This window comes from Triticum aestivum, chromosome 5D (genome assembly GCF_018294505.1).
Source record: "Triticum aestivum cultivar Chinese Spring chromosome 5D, IWGSC CS RefSeq v2.1, whole genome shotgun sequence".
Classification (NCBI taxonomy): domain Eukaryota; kingdom Viridiplantae; phylum Streptophyta; class Magnoliopsida; order Poales; family Poaceae; genus Triticum; species Triticum aestivum.
The window spans coordinates 6,842,702-6,865,610 of record NC_057808.1 but is presented as its reverse complement, the minus strand read 5'-3'; the positions used below and the strand labels follow the sequence as shown (position 1 = coordinate 6,865,610).

General features: G+C 39.7%; 3 protein-coding genes across 4 annotated transcripts in view; all 3 read right to left on the bottom strand.

The window, feature by feature from the left end:
- Nucleotides 1-2,897: 2,897 nt before the first annotated feature.
- On the bottom strand, nt 2,898-16,591 carry LOC123119072 (disease resistance protein RGA2). Of its 2 annotated transcripts, none has more exons than XM_044538732.1 (8): nt 16,369-16,591; nt 13,049-13,177; nt 12,678-12,939; nt 12,362-12,587; nt 12,114-12,267; nt 10,160-10,345; nt 7,217-8,347; nt 2,898-5,911 (listed from the first exon to the last, which is right to left on the bottom strand). In XM_044538732.1, the coding sequence occupies exons 2-8, from the start codon at nt 13,151-13,153 to the stop codon at nt 3,728-3,730; spliced, it is 4,248 nt and encodes a 1,415-aa protein (XP_044394667.1). In that variant the 5' UTR covers nt 13,154-13,177; nt 16,369-16,591; the 3' UTR covers nt 2,898-3,727. The 2 variants fall into 2 exon arrangements, with proteins under 2 accessions (XP_044394667.1, XP_044394668.1); XM_044538733.1 differs by lacking the exon at nt 16,369-16,591 and having other exon boundaries at nt 2,898-3,556; nt 3,827-5,911; nt 13,049-15,639.
- A 911-nt stretch (nt 16,592-17,502) lies between these two features.
- Nucleotides 17,503-19,276, bottom strand: LOC123119073 (putative disease resistance protein RGA3). Its single transcript, XM_044538734.1, has 3 exons — nt 18,694-19,276; nt 17,904-18,622; nt 17,503-17,727 (listed from the first exon to the last, which is right to left on the bottom strand). Exons 1-3 carry the CDS (start codon nt 19,274-19,276, stop codon nt 17,503-17,505), a joined length of 1,527 nt encoding a protein of 508 aa, XP_044394669.1.
- Nucleotides 19,277-21,657: 2,381 nt separating this feature from the next.
- LOC123125238 (putative disease resistance protein RGA1) overlaps nt 21,658-22,909 on the bottom strand; it is a 35,801-nt gene continuing 34,549 nt past the window's right edge. Inside the window, exon 7 of the mRNA XM_044545762.1 lies at nt 21,658-22,185. Within this exon, the coding sequence (XP_044401697.1) occupies nt 21,658-22,185 (528 nt within the window). The remainder of the gene's footprint in view (nt 22,186-22,909) is intronic.

The window sequence follows — 22,909 nt, the reverse complement described above, 5'->3', positions numbered from 1 at the left end:
TTGATCGAGAACCATTGACTTACGCGATAAAGAGGAACCACCGCCTGGAACGCACCCCTCTCTCCCAAGAGATCCTAGTTGGCGCTCGTGTGCGGGAATTGTGAGTGTTTTCACTGAAATCTACACAAATGTGCTCTTCTTTTTTTAGTTAGTTTTCACAAAAAAAGACTAGCTGTTGTTTTCCAATCTGATCTGAAAACTGAAAAAACTTTGCAAAACATAAACAATTTTTACAAAGATGATTTTTTTTAAATGGTAACATTTTATAAAATTACAAATAAAATTTGAACTTGATTTTTTTTTGAATTGTGAAAAAATCTTAAGATCATGAACAAAAGATTTATAAAATGTTTTTTTTTCAAAATTGTGAACAAATTTCGGATTCCCAACAATTTTTTTGAATTGTTAAAACAAATAAGTGAATTGTTTTTTGGAAAAACCTGAACACAATTTATCCAAAATGTGACCAAAGGTGAACAATTTTTTTATTTGTTTAAAAACTTGAGATTTTTTTAAAAGTGAAATTTTTTAAAAACGTGATTTGTTTCTGAAACCATGAATAAAACTTTTCTAAAAATGTGAAGATTTTTTGAAATTGCGAGCAATTTGTGAAATGATTATCAGATTTAGAATTTCATATATTTTGTGAAAACCTAAGCAAAATTTGATTGCATTTTTTAATATATTTTTGAATTTGTGAAGGCTTAGGATCTTCCCCCGCCTCCCCCCTCTCTCTGTTCCGTCCGTGTTGAGCAAGATGATGGGCTTCCACGATGAATTGTTGATAGGATTATTGTCGCTAGGCCTAGGCCACACAACGTTCAGGTTGACCAAGTGACCGGCCGCATGCATGATAGAGATAGGCAATCGATCGAAGCACTCGTTTACTGGAGGGCTTCATTGGACCTCCTATCTGCCCCATTCAGCGGCAGAATGTCGCGGCGTCGCACAGGGCAGTTCTCCCACTAGTCCTGCCCATGCGGGGAGCTGCAAGCGGTGTAAAAAATAAAACAAAAATGCTAAGGGTCAGCCAGGATTCAAGCTCACAATCGCACCATCATAGACACATGTAGCTAGCCACTGCGACTAATAGCTGTTCGTGGTGAATACGTGGCACGTTTACTTTAGAACTAACACAACAACAGATTGGATTATTTTTCCTTTTCTTAATCATCTCTTGAAAATTCAGAATATTTTTAAAAAAACTTCTGAACGTTTTGGACAAATACGCATAAGTTTGAAAAACTGTGGACACTTTTTGAATTTATAACCAAATTTTAAAAGTGGGAAATTTGTTGCAAGTTGTGAACAAATTTTGAAAAAAGGAACATCCTTAAATTTCCGACCAATTTTGGCAAACAAGGACATGTTTTTAAAAAATGTGAAGAATTTTTGAATTTGTGAACAAAATTTAGAAACGGGAACATTTTTTAAATCTGTGAACAAATCTTGAAACACCAGAACATTTTTTAAAATTTTGAACAATTTTGGGCAATCACAAAAAAGTTTAGAAAAAATAGGAATAATTTGTGTACAAATTTTGGAAAACACGAAATACCTTTGCATTCATGAACAAATCTTGAAAAATGGAGAATTTTTTTAAATTGCAATTTGTTTTGATAATCATGAACAAGATTTAAAAAAATGCTAACACTTTTTGAATTTGTGAACAAATTTGGAGAACGGGACATTTTTTAATTTATGAACAAATTTTTAAAACAGGAACATTTTAGAAAATTTCAAACATTTTTTGTGAATCTTACACAAAGTATTAAGAATTGCAGTTTACTTTGAAATTCCAAACTTTTTTTCAAAGTAGCGAACATGTTTCAAAATTATAAACAAAATTTGAAAATAGGATCAACTTTTTGAATTCCTGACAATATTTGAAATTTCCAAACATTTTTTGAAAAAAATTAAAAATAAACTTGGAAATAGAAAAAAGGAAATGAAAAGAGAACAGAAGAAAAAGGAAACACGAGAAAAAGAAAAAAAACTAAAATCTTGAGAAAATAAGGTTCCTAACCGGAACGAATGAACTGGTCAAATGGGCAAGCCCAGTCGCTTCGCTAGTGCGCCTCCGTGTGTCATGCGGCGACAATTTGCTGCAACACGCGGCAAATAGGGATTTCTGGGCTTCAAGACCTTCCACTAAAATAAAAAGACAATCCCTAAAACAACCTATAAAGAGAAAAACAAAATCATTTCCAGACCTAATCAAGAGGTTTCATTTTATTTTTTTTGCAGGGAGAAGGAGTGTTTTGCAAAATAATTCTTGCATTACTCAATCAAAATGTTACAATCATGCTTACAATTTCTAGAAGACTCTCGACCAGATCCCAGCCATACAACAGTTCAACATTGTTATCTACCAAAATTTGCCAAAGTGTGGCTAGAGGAGTTGTGAATATGAGGAATATGAGTAATACAAGAACTACGTTCAGCATGCAATCCTTGATCTCACTAATAAGGAGAGCATGCTTTGATCTGTTGACTTCTCCGCTTCTCACAATATTGAAATGCCTGCAGACAGTCACTTTCCACATCAATTTGTAATTGGCTCCATTGCAAAGCTAACAGAAGGCACTCTCTGAGAATTTGAGCTTCCAGCAGATCATAGCAAGAATTTCAGCTTCTAGCAGATCATCACTCATGAAAAGGTGAATAATTTTGCTAGAATCATCTCTTAGGATCATTCCCGTTCCACCAACACCATCGAGCAAGGAGGCATCAACATTAAGCTTGACTTCTTCCCGGTGCTGGTGGTATCCAAGGAGTAAATTTCGGAACAGGCTCACCAATTGAGAGGTTTCTACGAGAGGAAAAAATGGGATGACTTCATCCATGTCCGGCACATCGTAGAAATTCTAGTACTCACTGATAAAATTTCACACTAATGAAAAGAATGGTCATATTTGAACCTCATTCATAAAATCCACTCCAGGATGCTGATCAGCTGAAGCCATCGCAGCTGGACAGAAAAGACGACGATAGGATGGAGAGTTACCAGCAATACCAACATCAGCAGGAAGGTTACAAGGAAAAATACATCGACATCTAGACATAGTATGCATTAAAACAACCCAATAAGGAGGCCAGTAGCACCAACAAAAGGATTTTGATGCATAATATGTTATAACAGCAAAAATATATGCTTGCTTATATGCCGAGCCCTGGTCACATCACTCTGCATTATAATTACGGCTGACCAGCAGTAGCTAATGATTACTCGGTGCCCTTCGCCAAGAAGCTCCTGAGCCACAACACTCGTTGCTCCTCTTGCATTCTCAAATATGCAGAGACCTGGTACGTGTTTTCCAAATGAGATAGGGCAACTCTCAAAGCTTCCGCAGGGAAGCCAGGCACGTTCATCACAGCACTACGCAGCACATCTGGACACACCTCATCAATCACAGTACGTGCCTGCGGCGGCGGTACTCGCTGCTCTTCCTGCATACCCATATATGCAGAGCTCTCGCATTGTCGACCCCTGAAGAAGAGTCATCTGCTAGTCTTCTTCGTCTGAGTCTGGTGGGTAGTCTGATAGTGGGAACACCTGAACAACAGAAACAGTATAGTGGGCACGCATATATTGCTGTCCAAGCTATGGCACAACTACAACCATAATTCTTTTCTTCTCAGATAAATAATAGTGCAGTGTCACTATTTTACTCAGCAGTCTAGACACATGAGGCCTCAAATGAAGGATAAAAAATAGACACCTAGTTCAACACTTAGAATGATTATTCAGAGATATACCCATGCCATATGTGGTTAAAGAGAGGAGAATTGTCACTACGAGATTGGAAGCTTGGCAGGCACATACCTGTACGTCTTTGATGTGAGCGAGCTTCATCATGTTCTCCTTTGATTCAAACCACTTCTCTAATGTAGGGCATCCATCAATGCATAGATTTTCAAGCCTGGACAATTGTTGGATGCTGTCTGGCAATGACCTGATGCCCTCGCAGTGCTTAATCTCCAGATTCTTGAGAGAGGTTAGTTCTCCTAACCACTCTGGTAGTGTCGTGATTGCACACTCACGCAGAGTTAGCTCCTGCAGAGATGTCAGCTCAACCAGCCATCTTGGCAGTTCTGCTTGGTTGAGGGACAATGATCCGAGGCACAATGTTTCCAGGGAGGAGAGGCGTTGGATTACCCCAGGTGAAGTGGTCAGATCACTGCAACTAACGATAGATAACCAACTAAGGGCAGGGAGGTGGTGAAGCAACCTCCACTCATGCATGGGCACCTTGCTGTCTTCAACACCCAGCTGTGTTAATGGAGAAGAGGAAGTACCGTTGTGTGGAGGGCTCTCTCCCCATGATGATAGCATTGCGTCACAACCACGTATGAACAAAGACGTAGCTCTAGGCACACATGGTTTTATCCTCAGCTTGGCACAATGCTCTATGGTCAAGCACTCAAGCTTAGGGAGCTCACTTGCACCTTCCTCACCACTGGTATATCCCATGTTCCACTCTTGCAAGCTCTCCATATAGTAGAGACCCAGCCATTGTAGGTTTGGTAGTTCACCAAGTGGTGGTAGGTTATTGCACTTAGGAAAATAACACAAATACAACTGAGAAAGAATAGGGAGATATCGCCTAATATCCATAAACCAATCAGGAATGCTGACACTCCCGTAACCAGATATAGTCAATATATGTACACTGCTTGGTGGCACTAGTATTTTCAACACCTCCTTGTCATCCACAAACCTTCCAGTCGCTACAGTCCATTGAAATCTCAACTCTTCAATTTTTTGTTTCTCCATCAATTTTATACTATGTGCTTCTTCTACAGACATCACATTTTCAAGTCTATCTATCCACAGCTCAACAGGATTTGTAGGCTGAAGAAGGATGATATTGCTGCAACATCTATCACCTGAAGCATGCACCACAAAGCGTGGCAAAGAGGCACAGTTGAAGCGAGAGACCGCCAATTCTTCCAACCTAACATGTTTTAAATTTAGAACCTTCAGACTAACCATCTGGTCCATACGATCGGGAAGCTTCTTCAGTTTTTTGCAGCCTTCTAGGTCCAATGTATGAAGCTTCCTCAGGTTGCAAATATTTTCTGGTATACTGCTACACGCTTCATTATAAGACAAGTCCAGATGCTCTAGACTGGAAAGTGTGCTGATAGAGGCAAGCAAGCTGTCAACTTTATCTGATGTGATCATACTCTCTATGGATCCCGATAGATTTAGATACCTAAGTTTGGTTAGGTTACCAATGACCGCTGATAGCTCTCTCCTATCAACGTCTATATTAGTTTGTCCTGCTAATCTCAAATACTGAAGATTGGTAAATCCACCAAAAGATTTTGATATAGATATTCTTCTGCAATATGTTAAATCTAGATGCACCAACTGCTTCAGCTCCGCGAAGGATTCGGGTAGTTCACAAATCTCATAACAATATGATAAATCAAGATGCAGCAGAGCTTTCATATCACCAATTGAATCAGGCAATGCTGAGATTTTCTGAGAGCATCTAAGGTCGAGATAATTTAACTCTGAGAGCTTGGTGACACAACTGGGAATCATCTTATCTTGTATCCCCGGAGCACACAGAACCCTCAGTTGCTTCAGTTGACCAATAGAATCAGGTAACTTCTGAATAAAGCATTCACTTAAATCCAAGACACGGAGGCACTGAGCTGGTGAAAATGCACCACCACAAAGTTCTTGTTTGCCACAGTCCCGAAAATGTAGAGCCTTAATATTTGCAGGAAAAGCCACGGACAACTTCAATGAGCTGCTACAATCTGTGAGCAATGCATAGCGACATTTGTTTCCCCCAGTGTTAATTTGATGGGACAAGATCTCTTTTGCGAGATCATGCACTAGGTCATGCATCGTGAAATACATACATTCTTTGTCTTGCCTTCTTGTTCTATCAGTCTGCAGATAAAGAATACCTAATGGTGTCAGGATTTTGAATTTATTTCGTTTTATAATACTATATTTTTCAATGGAGGTACTGCCATAAAATTGTAAACATAGTAGTATGGCCATGGAAATACTCTTCCATGTGGGTACCATATTTTCATGACCATTAACTTGAAACACTACTTTAACGTTGTGAGTATAGTATTAGAGCAGATGCCTAGTCAAAGATAAAAGTGTGTCTCTGTATATTAGAGGAGAAAAAGTTGATTCGCTTGAGGGTCCCGAACAAGGATGGTTGGAAGATGATCTGCTGCAGTGACAACGCTGACATTTTGATTGGTCAGACGATGGCGCCCCAGCCTATCTGCAGTCCAGCACCGATCCTGGGCCAACAAGCCAATGAAACACCCATGCCTCCCAAATCGAACGCCAGAATGGAGGTTGCACTGTGCCATCAAAGAGAACAGCATACGCCGACTGCACCCAGGGGCCGGGAGGTTCTAATTGAAGTCGTCCTTGCCAGGGGGCAGTACGATCTGGGCCTCCATGATATCTGCCAGGTGGATGAACTCACAATGCCCTGCACGTCCAGCGCCTGTCAACTACAATGCCGCACACAGAGCGCGTGTGACGGCGGGCACCGTGGGCGCAAGCTCTCCAACCCACTGCCGTCGACCGTCCTGAAACCTCCTCTTTTCTACAGATACTTAAAGAGATAGTCATCTTATATGTTGAGTAATCCTTTAGCTAAAATTAATCAGAATTGGATGGATAATTTGGTCAACCATTGCTGCCCTCTGCATCACATGGCAGCCAGTAGGCCCGATCTAATCGGAGTCAACTCTGTCCCTGTATCCTACTACACCTTCATTTTCTAAGGGAGTTCCAGAGTGCTAATATATATTTCCACACACGGACCTACGCACCCGTTAGCAACTACTTGCACTTGCGTACTTAAAAATAAAAATTTCACAACTATGTGCTGTATTAGAGCATGCGCACTAGCAAAAACATTTTAAATATCCATATTTGTTGTTCGTAACAGATGAAAATGACCAAAATGTGGGAAACAATGTTGCAGGAAATTTATCCTTTTTGTACAGTCAATGAATGACTATTTATTCACAACTGTTTGTTAGCGGGAATAGCCTCGTACGCTTGTACAATGAACAAATTTCTGAATTTTCCAAGAATTATTTTTTGCAACACAAGCATGTGCACTATGATGCTTTTAATGCAGTCACCATAAATTTATATACTGTGAGTTGGAATACATAAGGCTGAAAAGAAAATAGAATCATGTAGTAATTAACTCACCGAAGATGTCTTTGAATACTCAAGGAAGGACATCCCCAAAAGTTGCCTTGCATAATTCTCGCAGAGCTGCATAGGATCAAACATATAAGATTGCTCGGTGAATCCAAGAGCAATCCATTGATGAATTAGATCATACTTCACTATACAATGACCTTTTGGAAAGATTGCACAGTAGGAAAAGCACAACTTCAACCAATCAGGCATATGGCTATAGCTTAGCAGCAGGGATGCAAGCACATTATGAATTCTTGATGATGGATCTTTCTGGGTAGATAAATTCCAGATGCAACTGTCCCTCACTGACTCCCATTGGTCAGAGCTCATGTACCTCAATATATACCCAAGTGATTGAGCCGCCAAAGCCACACCTCCGCACTTGATGGCAATCTCCCTTCCTATCTGCTCCAATTGTTCTTTGTCGACTCGTTCTTCCAAGGCAGCCTTTTGTCTTATTATTCCCCAACAAATTTTATCTGTTAAAGTTCCTAGCTTGTATGGCTCAACTGCATGACAAATTTCCCTTGCAATGGCTTCATCTCTTGTGGTTACGATAATCGTTATCTCGCTGCCCGCACCAAGTCTTACCATAGCCTTCAAAGAGTTTAGTGTATCTGGATTCTCCTCCCACACGTCATCTAAGACAATAAGAGTCTTCTTACCAGCAAGTACATTTCTGAGTTTATTATGTATCATCTGCTTTTCAGCTAGGTGGCTCTCCTCTGATAGCTGTGATATAATAGAGTTTCCAATTTTATTCAGGTCAAGATTTTGGGACACATAAACCCACACCCGAGAATAGCCTGCGAACCGGCAATCACTGAAAACTAACTGAGCTAGGGTTGTCTTGCCAATACCTCCAATGCCATATATAGGAAGGATGGTGATCTTATTCTCTGGTGTGATGCTCTCACATATAGTATCCACTATTTCCTTTATTTCTTCAGTCCTCCCAATCACTACTTCTTCCTCCACATCTGATGTTGTTTCTCGTACATTAGAGCTCTTGTTTGACATAGAACTCAAATGCTGGTTTTGGTTTGTTATATTTTCTAGTTCATCTATCATCATCTTCAATGTATCAGACATTGTACTCTTGGAACCAATTGTCGGACACAGGACCACATCTGCCAACTGCAAGAACATTTTATGTGTAAATACATGGAACAAGAGAAACATCGTTATCAAAGATCGGGGTGGATATGCTTTCATTCACTAGTAGAAAAAGGGCCATTTGTCCCGGTTCGTATGGGCCTTTTGTCCCGGTTTAGGAACCGGGACTAAAAGGTCGTTACTAATGCCCTAGGCCTTTAGTCCCGGTTCTTACACGAACCGGGACAGATGGGCCTCCACGTGGCCGCTGCGGCCAGCCCAGGCAGGAGGGCCTTTGGTCCCGGTTGGTGACATCAACCGGGACCAAAAGGCATCCACGCGTCAGCATTTCAGGGGCTGGGGTTTTTGTTTTTTTTAAGGGGGGGTTAGGGGGTTTTGGGGGTTAATTTAGGTGTTTCATATATTGTGTTAGCTAGCTAATTAATAGATAGAAGTGTCCTCTCTTATCTCCGTGCTTGGTCGACCCTACGTACTATACGTATAGAAAAAAGTGTCCTCTCTTATCTCCGTGCTTGGTCCCGGTTCATGCCTAGAACCGGGACAAATGGGTGAATACGAACCGGGACCAATGCCCACGAGGCCCCGGCCGGCCCCCTGGGCTCACGAACCGGGACGAGTTCCCCCATGGGTCCCGGTTCGTGACTGAACCGGGACTAATGGGCTGGCCAGGCCCGAACGAAAGCCCTGTTTTCTACTAGTGATTATGTAATCAAAGTTATAGAAGGTTCTGTTTAAATAGCTCTTCACAAAACACACACAACACGGAACAAAAAAAACCTATAATCTATACCTAGTGCGAAGGAGTATGCTGGAAAAAATAAATCATTTCCTGGATTTAAAAAATGCAACATACTAGAATGGCAAAATGCAACACACCAGAAAAGCTGAACATATTGGCTGCTTTTGCCGCCTCAACACTATTTGCGATGCTACCACCACCGAGAGGCATTCAGGAAGCTGTCTGGTGATTTAGACAACCCTAATCGAAGGACACCATGGGCCGGCCACAAATACAACAAATGTTTTACCCGATGTTGCCTGATAGGAAGTGGAACATAGTTGGATGAACCCGGTGCAAGGTCCAGTAGGAAGTTCGGATAAAGTTTTGTTTTGCAAATTCAAATGCAGATGATGTTACATGCCAAGATTTGATAATCTCTATTTCCGTCTAGGATTCTAGAAGATTTACTTTCACAAAAGAGCCACACTACAACATTATAGGCCTCTATGCCACCCAGTTCCTTATTCATCATCCTCCGCTATGGTGGCACTAACTCTCCCCTCATTGGCGCTTCTATACCACTAATGCCTCTGACAGTGTCAAGTTGGGACGCTGTTGTTGGTCCCCCCCCCCCCCCCCCCCCCCGCTACCAGCTGCTGCGCGGGGAGCCCCAGTTCCCCCCGAACGGGAATGGCATGGGCCGGGGCCATCAGGGAGCCAAGAAGAAGAAGCGTCGCGGGCAAGCTCGTGCTCCCAGCACCGGTCCACTCGCTGTGATGCTGTAAGGAATGATTTTCAAAGTGCAATCTCTAGTTTTTCGGTTCCAAAAATTAGATGGAACTAAACTGAAGTTTATTCTAGACAGAAGAATGAAAAATCAAAAAGGTGCAAAGAGTAAGTTTTGCATCAGAAAAACAAAATGACTGGGGAAAATCAAACTGCAAAATCTACAACTGCTACTAGTCCATGTAGCCAAACAACTGTCTTCTACCAATCGCAAATTAAATGCTATCTTTTCTCCATGATCTACTATAACAAAATGAATATATTCTTCCAATTGTAAACAAAAGGATGAGCTTTCATTTTTTTTGTATTAAGTATGCAAATCATACCTGTCTCTTGGGAATATGAGTTTCTGTCTTGTTCAGAATATCAAGAACTTCTGCTATAGTGGGTCGACTGTTTCTGTCAGGTTCCACACAACGCATTGCTGTGTCGATGCATGTTTCCATTTGATTTGATTCCTCTAATGGGTACTTCGATGTGGCATTTATCTTATTCTTCCAATTGTCTATTACCTATGAAACAGGAATATGATATAATTTGAGATGGAAAATATATCAGTAAGATAGACGATACTTGTTCAAAACTGTTATTGACACACAAGTTCCATGATCAATATATTGTATGCAGAGGAGAAGTTTCTGTTGGCTTACAGATCACGATAGGAGGTGGCAATCAAGAAATCAAATGAGAAAGAAGAAATAGAGGGGTATTAGACTGCTCCAATGCACAACTTTTTTGAGTTTTATTTGACATCATATAGGGCTCAAAGAGCTGACCAACGCAGCCTACCTAACTTTCCCAACATGTCGCGGCCCTGAATACATGTCGGTTTCGTTTAAAACCCAACTTATCTCAATGAGTTTGATGCTAAAACGGCTCCTAACAAATGTGACGTCATGTTTCAGGATTGCTTCAAGAGGTGATAAATAGATATTTCTGATTTTGATTTCTTCCTTTTCTTCAAGCAAGCTTTAACTACTCAAAGATATTGTTAGTTGCTTTTACTATGATGAATAACAAATTCACTTGAGAAAAGGATGTTATATAATAGAGCAAACTATAATGTTAATTCAGTAAATTATCACCTAAGGAGTAGGTATTGCAGCTGATGTAAAACTCAACCGTTTATTTTTGTCGTTGTTATATCTTAATTGTTCTTGAACTTCCAAACAACAAATGAACTTTGTTCTGAACTTTTGAAATACTATAGGGAGATAATAGTGTGGTACAGAGGCATGAATCCATGAATTTTCCCTTTGTGTAAGGCATGTACGGACGGCATTTAACATGCAACTTTCCGTTAAAAAGTAATGTGACTACTATATTCATGATGTGGAAGGTTATTGTTTGGAACATACTTAGTAGCATTTATGTTATTTTTAATTGGAATATTTCATATAACCTTTTTTATCCTTTGTAAACACAAACAGTGATATTTGCTTTAGCATGTATGCTGGTGCTGATCAAGTAAAAACATAGAGATGTATTGTGCCATTTCTAATAAGTCTTGAGTGCATATTGACAGGTTGATATTGGAGAACTATAAACTAACTCCAGTGATTTGATGATTTTTTTGTTTGCTTAATAGTGACATGAATCTAAAATCATAAAAGTATGTTGTAGTTGAGACATGCTTTGTGTATTCAAATTTTTTATTCCTAATAAGACGTGCATTGCATATGAACACTTACTAGGGAGAGAGAAGTTCTCCTAAATTTGTTTTCTCAAGAAATTGAGAGCAAAGATATTTTTTTCCTTACTTGCTCCAAATTGCAGATGAAAGCCATTTTAATCAGAAGAAACTTGAAATAAAAGAGATGTACTATGAGTATATGTGCTTATTATCTCCCTCATGAAGCAATTTTCATGTGCATTTCTTATCATATTTAAAATATCTTCAATATGCATTTTTGGCTCTTCAACAAGTAGTTTACAAAATAAAGTATGCCATAGATTTTTCTACTAGCAAGCAGATTAATTACATCAGTGATTTGACTGCCATATTTATGTGACGACTAACAGTGTCATTTAGGTTCCTTATACATATAGTGGATGTCCAGTGCTATAGTTATTGGACTTTGGAGTTTACATTTTCCCTATCGAACAATAAAAGAAGGAAAAAATCTTCTGTTTTAGGTTATATCCTTTTTATTGCTCAAATAATTTACTAGCTCATTACTTGGATGATCAGAATGCATAAAGTATAGACATGAAACATATTCATGATGTGGTGGTTTAATATATGAACTCAAGTGCAAAAACTGAAAATATTTTTCTTACCTGCCCCCTTAGTTGTGCCAGATCGCCCATTTCAAAAGAATTGGAGTAACCTGTAGGTCCTGTCATTATCTCTATCATGACAACACCTACACTAAAGACATCATTCTTAGGTGAGATTATGTGATCTTTTATGAATTCTGGTGGCATGTACTTCCTGCGTGATACCAATTACAAAGTCAGTGTAGGTATCATTTATTTGATTACAAAAGAAAGAAAATTCAAGATGGTGCATTCCACAGGCTACTTACTGGGTTCCTATGATTTTTTCTGTGACATGAGTATGTGTTTGTGTGAAGAGCCTTGACAATCCAAAATCCGCCACATTAGGCTCCATGGAACTGTCTAGTAATATATTGGCGGGCTTCAAATCAAGATGCAAAATTCGTGGTTTACATTTGTGAAGGAAATTTAGACCTTCACAGATCCCCTTTATAATGTTGTAACGTGTGCTCCAATTAGGTGCAAAAGAGTGGTCTACACAAGTTGAGAAAGAGAATGTTATACAAATGAGAATTTAGAAGTTCAGTTTTTTTTAAACACATAAGATAAGTTACGTTGTCGTACCATATAGACGCCTGTCAAGGCTTCCACCCTGCAAGTACTCAAAGCAGATGATTTTATATATGCGCTGACTAAAATCGTTCGCACCATTGTTATCAACATATATATTCCTTGTTTCATAACAATAACCAACTAATTGTACGATATTTGGATGCTCAGCCTTCAAAAGGTTGCCAACTTCATTTTTGAACAATTGGTCATCAAGTCCTCGTAGAGTATCAACATGGAGTAGCTTCACGGCAATCTCTCTCCCATTGTAAACTCCCTGCTTGACATAAGCATTGTACATGATTATTTTGTTACAACTGGGTCGTTCGTTGTTAGTGCTGGTACATTAATTAGTTGAAACAAAAATGTCAAGTGATAAGGCATACCTTGTAAACGTCTCCGTACCCACCCCTACCTATTCTTGAGTGCTCTGAGAAATCATTTGTAATCTTCTGTAAGTCATGCAACGGTATACGCTTGTCTGCATTCATGTTATATCAGCTGGCTCGGACCTTCTATGGTGAATACAGAAAAGAAAAGTGTGAAGGTATATATTTAATGTAGCTTTAAATACAGCAGAACATATTTCCTAATGAAGGCAAAGAAAAAAAGATGTCGTGAGAAAAAAAGTAGTTTAGGAAACACCCATGGTCCTTTTGCATTGTCTGACGGATACAGTGTCACATATAACGTCATGTACTGGGGCAACAAACTCAAAATCTCAACAAGGAACCACCACGCTCCAACTGCTCCCCTCTCGTCTCCTAGCCGCCAGTAACAAGCTGGATAGTACTCCCTTCGTCCCATAATATAAGAGCGCTTTTTACACTAGTGTAGTGTCAAAAACGCTCTTATATTATGGGATTAAGGGCATGTTCTGAAGTCCTCTCAACTCTCCCAACTCCAAAAATTCAGTTTCCCAACCTAGCTTCTCACTCCACACAGCTATTCACGTCTGTAGGGGGGCAAAAACAACTTCTCCATCTTTAGCTTGGGCTGGTAGCCATTCACGTCCGTTTGGGAACATATTGGGCTGGATGGAGATGGTTCCATGGGCTGGTAGCCCAATTTGAAGGCGAGCATGCAGCTCAAAAAACAAGGAGAGGCAGGTTTAGTACGAAGGAGCCACGAGCCAGTTTTCACGAAAGAAAGAAGGGAGGAGAGAGATTAAAAGAAACGTTTTCTTCACTTGGCGGTGGCATACTGGGTAATTTTAGCCAACTCCATGTTTTAGAGGATTCCTGGAGCTGTGACTTCCAGCTTCAGGAACTCCACGTTTATTACACTACGATAGACCACAACTTCTTGAAGTGAGCTTTTAGGAGCTAAAAAGTTTGGATCGGCTCTGCACATGGAATTTGTGAAGCATGGAGCTGGAGGACTTCAGAATAGGCCCTAAGGGAGTAGTATATATGAACTTCCTGAGGTAGGCAAGGGTCCCACCTCTGCAAAATCTGAATTTGAGTGACTATGTAAGTATCAATACTGTAGGGGGGTTGCTTTACAATTTCAATTTTTTTAAAATAAAAACAAAAATATTTCTGCCTTACTTAGCATGTCTCATTAAATGTCATAAACTGAAAACAACATGAAACTAGCAAATGTTCGACTATATCGTAGAAGAACCATACATACCTTTTTGAAGAGATTTACTATGCTATGGAGTGCACCGGGAAACTAGCAAATGCTGTATCTGAGAAATGGATTAACCAGTTTGGTATTGTATAAAATTGGTGAAGAACTGATGAGTAAGAGGAAGCATGTTGTATTTTGAACTTGAAACATCTTGGATGCCTTCACCATACATGCACCAAATTATTAGATTCAATCAATCGAATCTTGCAGATCCACATCATTGAATCTAGAAATATTTTCCTATATTATTGTGAAGGTTTTTTTTTACTTTAAGTTGTAGATTCAATCAATCGAATCTTGCAGATCCACATCTTGTATTAAAAATTTAAGATTAGAAGGAGTTACAACCAAACAAAGGAGCAGGGAAGCATGAAAAATTCAAAAGCACCAACAACACTTCGGCTGTACAAAAAAAAGGGGAAAAGGATTACTCATGAAACGCCTCCATCAGGAGAATTTTTGCATATCTGGTTTAATATAATTTTTTCGAAGACTCTTTGTATTATGTTGAACATATTCATGGGTAAGATGACTGATATAGTACATGGTTGCAGAGTTACCACATATGCGTATTGATAAATAGCATGAACACCACAAGATCTTATAATGAACTTCATTGAGGAGAGGAACTTAGGACTTGGGAGACCAAAAAGGGAGCGAGCATAAATCACTAACCAGGAGGATGAAGAAACGGAATAATGCCTGACAGCCCAAAAAGCACTGCTAGCTGCGTGGTTGGGGAGTGAAGGGGCTTTATACATTAATGTGCAGTGGGTGAACATTGTTGCATAACCAATTGGGACAAGTGCAAATTAAATACCCATGACGTGCGCGACATGATCATTATCTCTGACAATAGTTGCTTCGTTTTGCAAGTATAACAAGGGTTGACTTGACCCTATACACAGCTGCAATAATTAGCTAGGATGATGATGTATACATACAAGTGGGATAGAAGTTGTCAATACCTTCGCTGGTGTCTATCATGGTTTTGCACACAATACTATGGTTAATTAGTTCAGCTGTAATTACACAGTGGTTCACTTTCAGCGTTGAACTTTGGAAGATTGGTGGAATTGAAACACGGCAAAATAACACAAGACCAGCTGTAATGTCTTCCGGGAAATGTAGGTGGAACCAGCACCACCTATACTTGTGACCTACTCCCTCCGTCCGCGAATAAGTGTACATCTAGGTTTTGTCCTAAATCAAAGTTTTAAATTTTTGACCAACCGTATAGAAAAGATTAGTAACATATATGAAATCAAATTGGTATATTGCGAATGTACATTTCAAAACGGGTCTAGTGATACTAATTTAGTGTCATAAATGTTGCTACTTTTCCCTATATAGTTGGTCAAAGTTTCAAAACTTTGACTTGGGACAAAAACTAGATGTACACTTATTCGCGGACGGAAGGAGTAGTCCTGTTTGATAACGCTGTATGATGGAACCTAGCTGGACGAAACATTTTGAAATAGTTGGACTGAGTCTAGACATGTCAAGTTGTAATGTCAAGACGTTGTGTGAACCAATTAGCTTCCCCGGACGTTCAGAAGTCAGAGTAGCAGTTTGTAATCAAGGATAGGGCTGACAGACGCGCATACTGTGGCTGGTTTGCAGCCCATGGTTTGGTGACGTAGCATGTGATTTGAGGCTAAATTACCTGCAAGTTGCAACACAATGCCAGTGTGGTGGACGGCCCGCTTTCTTTCACGTCAATGATGCAAGTCAACTATGCGCAGGCATTATACAGCCCGGATCTCTTTGTGTATCGGTATCGGTTCCTTAATTACTAATGTTGTCTGTTAATTAAGCTTGCAGTAGGAAGTCTATTGATGATGAGAGAAAATCAATAAGCGTATCGAAAAATTGTGTTGATCTTGCCCCAATAGTTGGCTCATTCTTGCTGTACCACAACATTTTGTTTCCCAAAAGGAAAAAGGACATTGGGGGAAATAATAATGAGAGAGAGAGAGCCAGGCATATTTTGTGCACCAAGCTTGGATTTCAGGGAAATCAAAAACAGCGGTCAAGAGTGGAAGCAAAATGAGGTTTCAGATTGACTTACAGCAAACCAATCACCGCATATTTTGCTGAGCTTCTCCTACTCCGCAGCTCAGATTTCAGACTGTGGGTGTGCCGCGTGGGCTGCTCGATCTATCTGGATCCTTCCGCCGATATAGATCTCCGTTCATCTCCGCCGCCGCCGCCGGTGGCTGGCGCTCCGCCTCTCTCGCTCCGCCGGTGGCTGGAGCCCTCGCCTCTCTCTGTTCTGCGGTAAAAGACATGGGCCTGTAGCAATACTGCCAATCTCGATGTGGGCCTCGCAACATTGGTTGAATAGTGCCGCCAGTCCCCCGCCACTTCAGTACCTCCTCTCTAGCACAACTTTTCCTTTTTATTTATTCAAAAAATACTATAATTCAGACTTTGCATGTTAACAATACATTTGAACTATAACATGTAAAAACATTGACTTTTTTTTGCACAAAATATAAAAAAACTTTAAATGGTATTTCTTGTTTGGAAAATCTCTTTTTATATATTTGTAGTGCACCAAAAGTTCTAAAATGTTTTCTTCACATTGTGGTTCCTAATATTTTGTTGATCTGCAAAGTTTCAGGTTGATATATATTTTGTTTGGAAGAAACAAAAAATAGAAACTTCTATGAAGTGAGGATAGTGAGCTCGCCCTATACCACATTTTGAAAGTCCACTCTCTCAACTTAGTCAATTAAAGTTTACACAAGTGTGGTTTCTCTAATGCGGCAGGATCGCCCAGTATGACTAAGGGGTGTTGAAGGACATTTTGACTATAGGTACAATGAATTTCATAATAGGTTTTGTTAGAATTAAAATTAGATATGTAAATACAAACTTAAACTGGGAATCTTTTGGGTTAGGCTCTCTGACGTGCTATATGGAGTGCCACTTGATTGATTGATTTACAACAAAGAAGCCTATATGGATGTTAGCCAGCTTTATCTTGTTCTCCTTTGATTCAAACCTTCAATAATAATAGGGCAGCCAGCCCTCAATGCTTAGATATTCAAGACTGGACCTGACCCCATTGCAGCTCGCTATCACAAATCTCTCGAGGGAGGTAAGCTCCCCTAACCACTGCAGTAGCGTGTTTACAGTCACATCACCCTGCAAAATAATTACCACCAACCAGCAGAGGTTAAAATCCGGATGCGCCTCATCAATCACAGTACCACCAACCGCCAGTAGTTAAATTATAGTAGTGCTCTGCCAGGAAGTTCCGGAGCCACAATACTCGGTGCTCCTCATTCATGCTCATATACACAGAACTATGGGACGTTTTTTCCAAATTAGATACGGCAACTCTCAAAGCTCCCTTTGTGAAGCCGGGCGTGTTCATCACAGCACTATGCAGCGGTACTAAATCCAGATCCGCCGGGAAGACCTAAACAACGGAAAGAGTATAATCACAACAACAGAGAATGTGTACAGCTGTAGCACAATCACAACCAGAGTTCCTTTCTTGTTAGATGAATATATAAGATACTCATGCCTGCATGTGTATATTTGCGGATAAAGGAGAATAAAAGTAATACAACAGATAGCTTGGCAGGCACATACCGTGTTCCGGATGTGAGCAAGCTTTGTCTTGTTCTCCTTTGACTCACACCATCTCCCTAAAGTAGGGCAGCCAAGAACGGTTAGATGTTCGAGCTTGGTAAGTTGTTCTACGCTGTCCGGCATAGCCTGGATCCCCCTGCAGTCAATGATCACCAGATTCTTGAGAGAGATTAGTTCTCCTAACCACTCCGGTAGGTATGTCATGCTTCTGCAGCAATTCAGTTCTAGTGCCTGCAAATATGTCAGCTCAACCAACCATCTCGGCAGTTCTGCCTGGGACAATGATTTGAGGCACAATGATTTGAGGGAGGAGAGGCTGTGGATGATCTGAGGTGAGGTGGTCAGATCACTGCAACCGGTGATGGTTAAGTCACGGAGGGCAGGGAGGTGGTGAAGCAACCTCCACTCATGCATGGCCACCTTGCTTTCAGTAACATTCAGCTCAGTTAATGGAGAAGTGGAGGAAATACCGCTGTGTGAAGAGCTCTCTTCCCATGATGATAGCATAGTATCACAACCACTTATGTGCAAAGACATAGCTCTAGGAAGACACGGTTTTATCCTCAGCTTGCTACATTGCTCTATGGTCAATCTTTCAAGCTTAGGGAACATGAGCTCATTTGAACCTTCCTTGCCACTGTAATGTTGCATGTTCCACTCTTCCAAGCCCTCCATACGGTAGAGATTCAGATTTACTAAGTTTGGTAGTTGACCAAGTAGTGGTAGGTTATTACACTAGGAAAATCACGTAGATGTATCTCCACAAGATTAGGGAGATGCTTCCAGATACCCATAAGCCAATCAGGTAAGCTGACACTCCTATAACCAACTACATACAATTTCAGTACACTGCTTGGTGGCACTAGTTTTTCCAACACCTCCTTGGCATCCACAAACCTGCCAACAGCTACAGTCCATGTAAGTGTTAGCTCTTCAATTTTTTGTTTCTCTATCAGGTTTATATCGTGTGCCTCTTCTGCAGACTTCACATTTTCAAGTCTATCTACCCACAGCTCAACAGGATTTGTGGGCCGAAGCAGGATGATATTGCTGCTACATTTATCACCTGAAGCATGTACCTCAAAGTGTGGCGAAGAGGCACAGTTGAACCGAGATACCACCAATTCATCCAATGTAACCCGTTCCAAATTTAGAACCTTAAGACTAACCATCTGATCCATACTATCGGGAAGCGTCTTCAGGTCATAGCAGCCCGAGAGGTCCAATGTATGAAGCTTCCTTAGGTTGCCAATACTTTCTGGTATACTGCAAATCTTTGAATTCTCAGACAAGACCAGATGCTCTAGATTGGAAAGAGTACTGATAGAGTCGAGCAAGCTATCAATTTGATCTGATGTGACCATACTGTCCATGCACCCTGACAGATTTAGATACCTAAGTTTGGTTAGGTTACCAATGACCTGTGACAGCCCTCTCCTATCCACGTCTATATTAGTTTGTCCTGCTAAACTCAAATATTGGAGTTTGGTAAATCCACCAAAAGCTTCTGTTATAGATATTCTTATGCAATATGATAACACTTCTGCTTCGATACAACCCCCTAAACACATCAACAAACCAGATCTGTTCATACCCTTTCATAAGAGAGAGTAGGATGGTCTTTCTAGAAAATACTCATGAAGATCTGTCACGTTTCTGAGTCCGCCTTGGGCCGGCCCATTAGTGTTATGTACCGTAGCACGGTTCGAAAATCCAAAAATAATTAGTGTTATGTACTGTAGCACAGTTCGGAAATCCAAAAATAATCATGTGCCTGTTAGGAATCGAACACAAGATCCCGAGCAGAGGCGAACTTGCTAATACCACCATAACAAAGACGATTTGGTGATACATATGCAGTCTTTACTATGACCTAGAATGGACGTACTGTAGGAGTTTTATTTTGAAAATACTGTAACATAACAAAATCGGTACTGTACAAGCTGGCCGGACACTGGTATTGTAGCTAAAGAGTTTTTTATAGCTAAAAAGAACTAATGTGTTTTCTCCTCTTTTGGAATATTTTTTTAAATGAAACTTTTTCCAAAATTTGAACTTCTTTGGGACATGATTTTTTTTAAATTTGTGAACCATTTTTTTATGAAAATACATTGATTTTTTGAATATTTTTAAAATTTGAAGAACGTTTTTTCATAATTGTAAACTTTTTTGAAAATGCAAAACTGGGCGAAAACCCAAACAATTTGACATGGTGCCTTGAATTGGTCATACAAGGCCATGGAAAAATGGGGCTATTTCGAGGAAGATACAAAACTTGTCAAAAACCAAAACAACTTGTCATGGTGCCTTGGATTGGTCATATGAGGCCATGAAAAAAGATTGGGGCCATTTCAAGGATGTCGAAAAACAACGTGCTCTCTGACGGACCCTTCTGGGCAACCTGAACACACTCCGTTGAACATGATGTTTTTGTGGATATCCTTGAAACTACCCCAACTTTTGCTACTAGATGGATATGCTAATGGTAGGCATCCATGGCAGGTTTGAACGACTTTTGACACTGTATGTAAGTTGCAACATGTCTAGCCATTTATCGACCGAGAAAACTTTAGAAAATGCAAAACTTGTCAAAAACCCAAGCAACTTGGGTTGGTGCCTTGAATTGGTTATACAAGGCCATGAAAAAAATATTGGGGGCATCGATGCCTACCATGGGCATGCCACCTGCTGGCAAAAGTTGGGGTCATTTCAAGAATGTTCAAAACACATCAAGTTCTACGTAGCGTGTCCGAGTAGACATCCATGCCAGGTTTGAAGGGAAAAGGTATTTTAAATCATAATTTATATAGGTATTTAAAACTGTCATTTTAATTTTTCATATGATAGAATTGAAAACAACAAATACTTTTCAAAAATAATTTAACAAATATTTATAGGAAAAAAGAATTTTAAGTAGTTACTGCAAACTGTTATTTTGGTATTTCAATTTTTTGAACAAGTTTCAAAAGAATAATAAAGTTTAAAAAGGAGAACAAAACAAATTACCTAAAAATAGAAAATAAAATAAAATCTTAGGCCTTGCCCATCTAAGCGACTCCATCGCTCCTGTCGGGCGCCTATTGGAATTTGTTTGGAATTTTAAAAATGATCCCATTTTCAAAAAATATTGTTCACAAATTGGAAAAATGTTCGGGAAAGTTTCGAATACCTTTTTGATATCATTTTTTGTTTGCACTTCTAAAAAATCTTTTGGAATTTAAATATTTATTTGTGTTCTCCGAAAATGCTTGTTTTCACAATTTTGTTAAAACTATTCGCGTTTTGACATTCTGAATAATTTTTTGAAGACAAAAATATTTTTTGAAGTTACCTGGCATTTTCAAAAATGCAAATATTTTTTTAATTTATGAACAAAATTTGGAAATAAAAACGTTTTGAAATTTTGAACAACATTTTGAAAACACGACGATTTTTTGAAAAAAGAAAGATGAAACGTAACAGGAAAAACAAACTATGGAAAAAAGGAACGGTTCACAAAGTATTCATAAAATCTTTTTAAAATTCACAGCCCATCCGTAAGTTAATGTGTCTAGCTACAAATTGTTCAGTAAAGGTTTGCTGTCTCATTGGTTGTGGACAACCGTTCATGTTTTAGGTGGTCGCGGGTTCGATTCCCAGCTAGTGTTATCCTTTTTCGATATTTGTCCGCAAATGGGCCGGCCCAATTGAGCTTTCCGGCGTATACGTACATATGAAAGTACATACAAATTGTCAAAAGTCCATAATGCACCAATTACTTCAGCTCCGCGAAGGATACTGGTAGTTTACAAATTTCATAGCAATATGATAAATCAAGATGCACCAGAGCTTTCATATCACCAATTAACTCGGGCAATGCTGAGATTTTCTTAGAGCCTCTAAGGTCGAGATAATTTAACTCTGAGAGCTCGGTGATACAATTGGGAATCATCTTATCTTGTATCCGTGGAGCATACAGGAGCCTCAGCTGCTTCAGTTGACCAATACAATCAGGTAACTTCTGAATAAAGCATTCACTTAAATCCAAGACACAGAGGCACTTAGCTGGTGAAAATGCATCACCACAAAGTTCTTGTTTGCCACAGTCCCGAAAATGTAGTGCCTTTATATTTGCAGGAAAAGCCACAGACAACTGCAGTGAGCTGCTACAATCTGTGAGCAATGCATATCGGCATTTGTTTCCCTCAGTGTTAATTTGATGGGACAAGATCTCTTTTGTGAGATCATGCACTAGGTCATGCATCGTGAACAATGTAGCATCTTTGTCATGCTTCCTATCGCTCTGCAGCAAAAGAAGACCTAACGGTGTTAGAATTTGAATTTATTTTGTTTTATTGTAGTATACTTATCAATGGAAGTACTACCATATACTCCGTAGCTTGCAAAACGATCTTATATTATGGGACAGAGGTAGTAACTGTTAAAAAAGTGTAAACCGAGTAGTATATCAATGGAATTATGGAAGTGCTTCCATGTGGGTACGATATTTTCATGACCATTAAAAGGTATTTGAGTTGTGAGAGTATGACTGGATAGGTTATCGAAAGATCATGTAGTGACTGAAGTTGTGGCTAGGAAAGCAGCCTAGAATTGACATCTTCAGAGCTGGGATGCAAGTGCCTTTTTATCTAGAGCTTTATATTCTCATCTCCTGGACCTATCTCGCTTACCAGAAACGACTTTATTTTCAAAGGGATCGAGCCAAATCTTTATTCTTGCGGGAGGAAGCTGAAAGAAGAGCTCCATTCAATCGTTCATAGAGCAAAGAGGAAATCTTACCACGCTTTTGAATCATGGGCCTTAATTTCGGACAGACCCATGGGCCATGGATATATAATCTTAGCTGGTTTGTGTTTCCCCTCCTCAGGGAAGCCTTGTTTTCCTTTTGATTTGTTTTGCCTGTTTTCTTTTTGTTCCATTTGGGAGAGAATTTCCATATAGAAAAAGTAATAACATATGCAGTAGGATTTATCCTACTGTTTTGGGTCCAAAAAAAAGTTGTGGCT

Excerpts from the sequence above, each read along its gene's own strand:
- LOC123119073 (XM_044538734.1), bottom strand. The coding sequence starts at position 19,276 with ATGGACAGTATGGTCACATCAGATCAAATTGATAGCTTGCTCGACTCT. Across the intron at positions 18,623-18,693 it reads CTTACCTGATTGGCTTATGG|TACTTGGTCAACTACCAAAC; the intron begins GTATCTGGAAGC and ends ATAACCTACCAC. Across the intron at positions 17,728-17,903 it reads TTGCTCACATCCGGAACACG|GTCTTCCCGGCGGATCTGGA; the intron begins GTATGTGCCTGC and ends TCCGTTGTTTAG.
- LOC123119072 (XM_044538732.1), bottom strand. The coding sequence starts at position 13,153 with ATGAATGCAGACAAGCGTATACCGTTGCATGACTTACAGAAGATTACA. Across the intron at positions 12,268-12,361 it reads GAAAAAATCATAGGAACCCA|GAAGTACATGCCACCAGAAT; the intron begins GTAAGTAGCCTG and ends GGTATCACGCAG. Across the intron at positions 5,912-7,216 it reads AGTATTCAAAGACATCTTCG|ACTGATAGAACAAGAAGGCA; the intron begins GTGAGTTAATTA and ends CTTTATCTGCAG.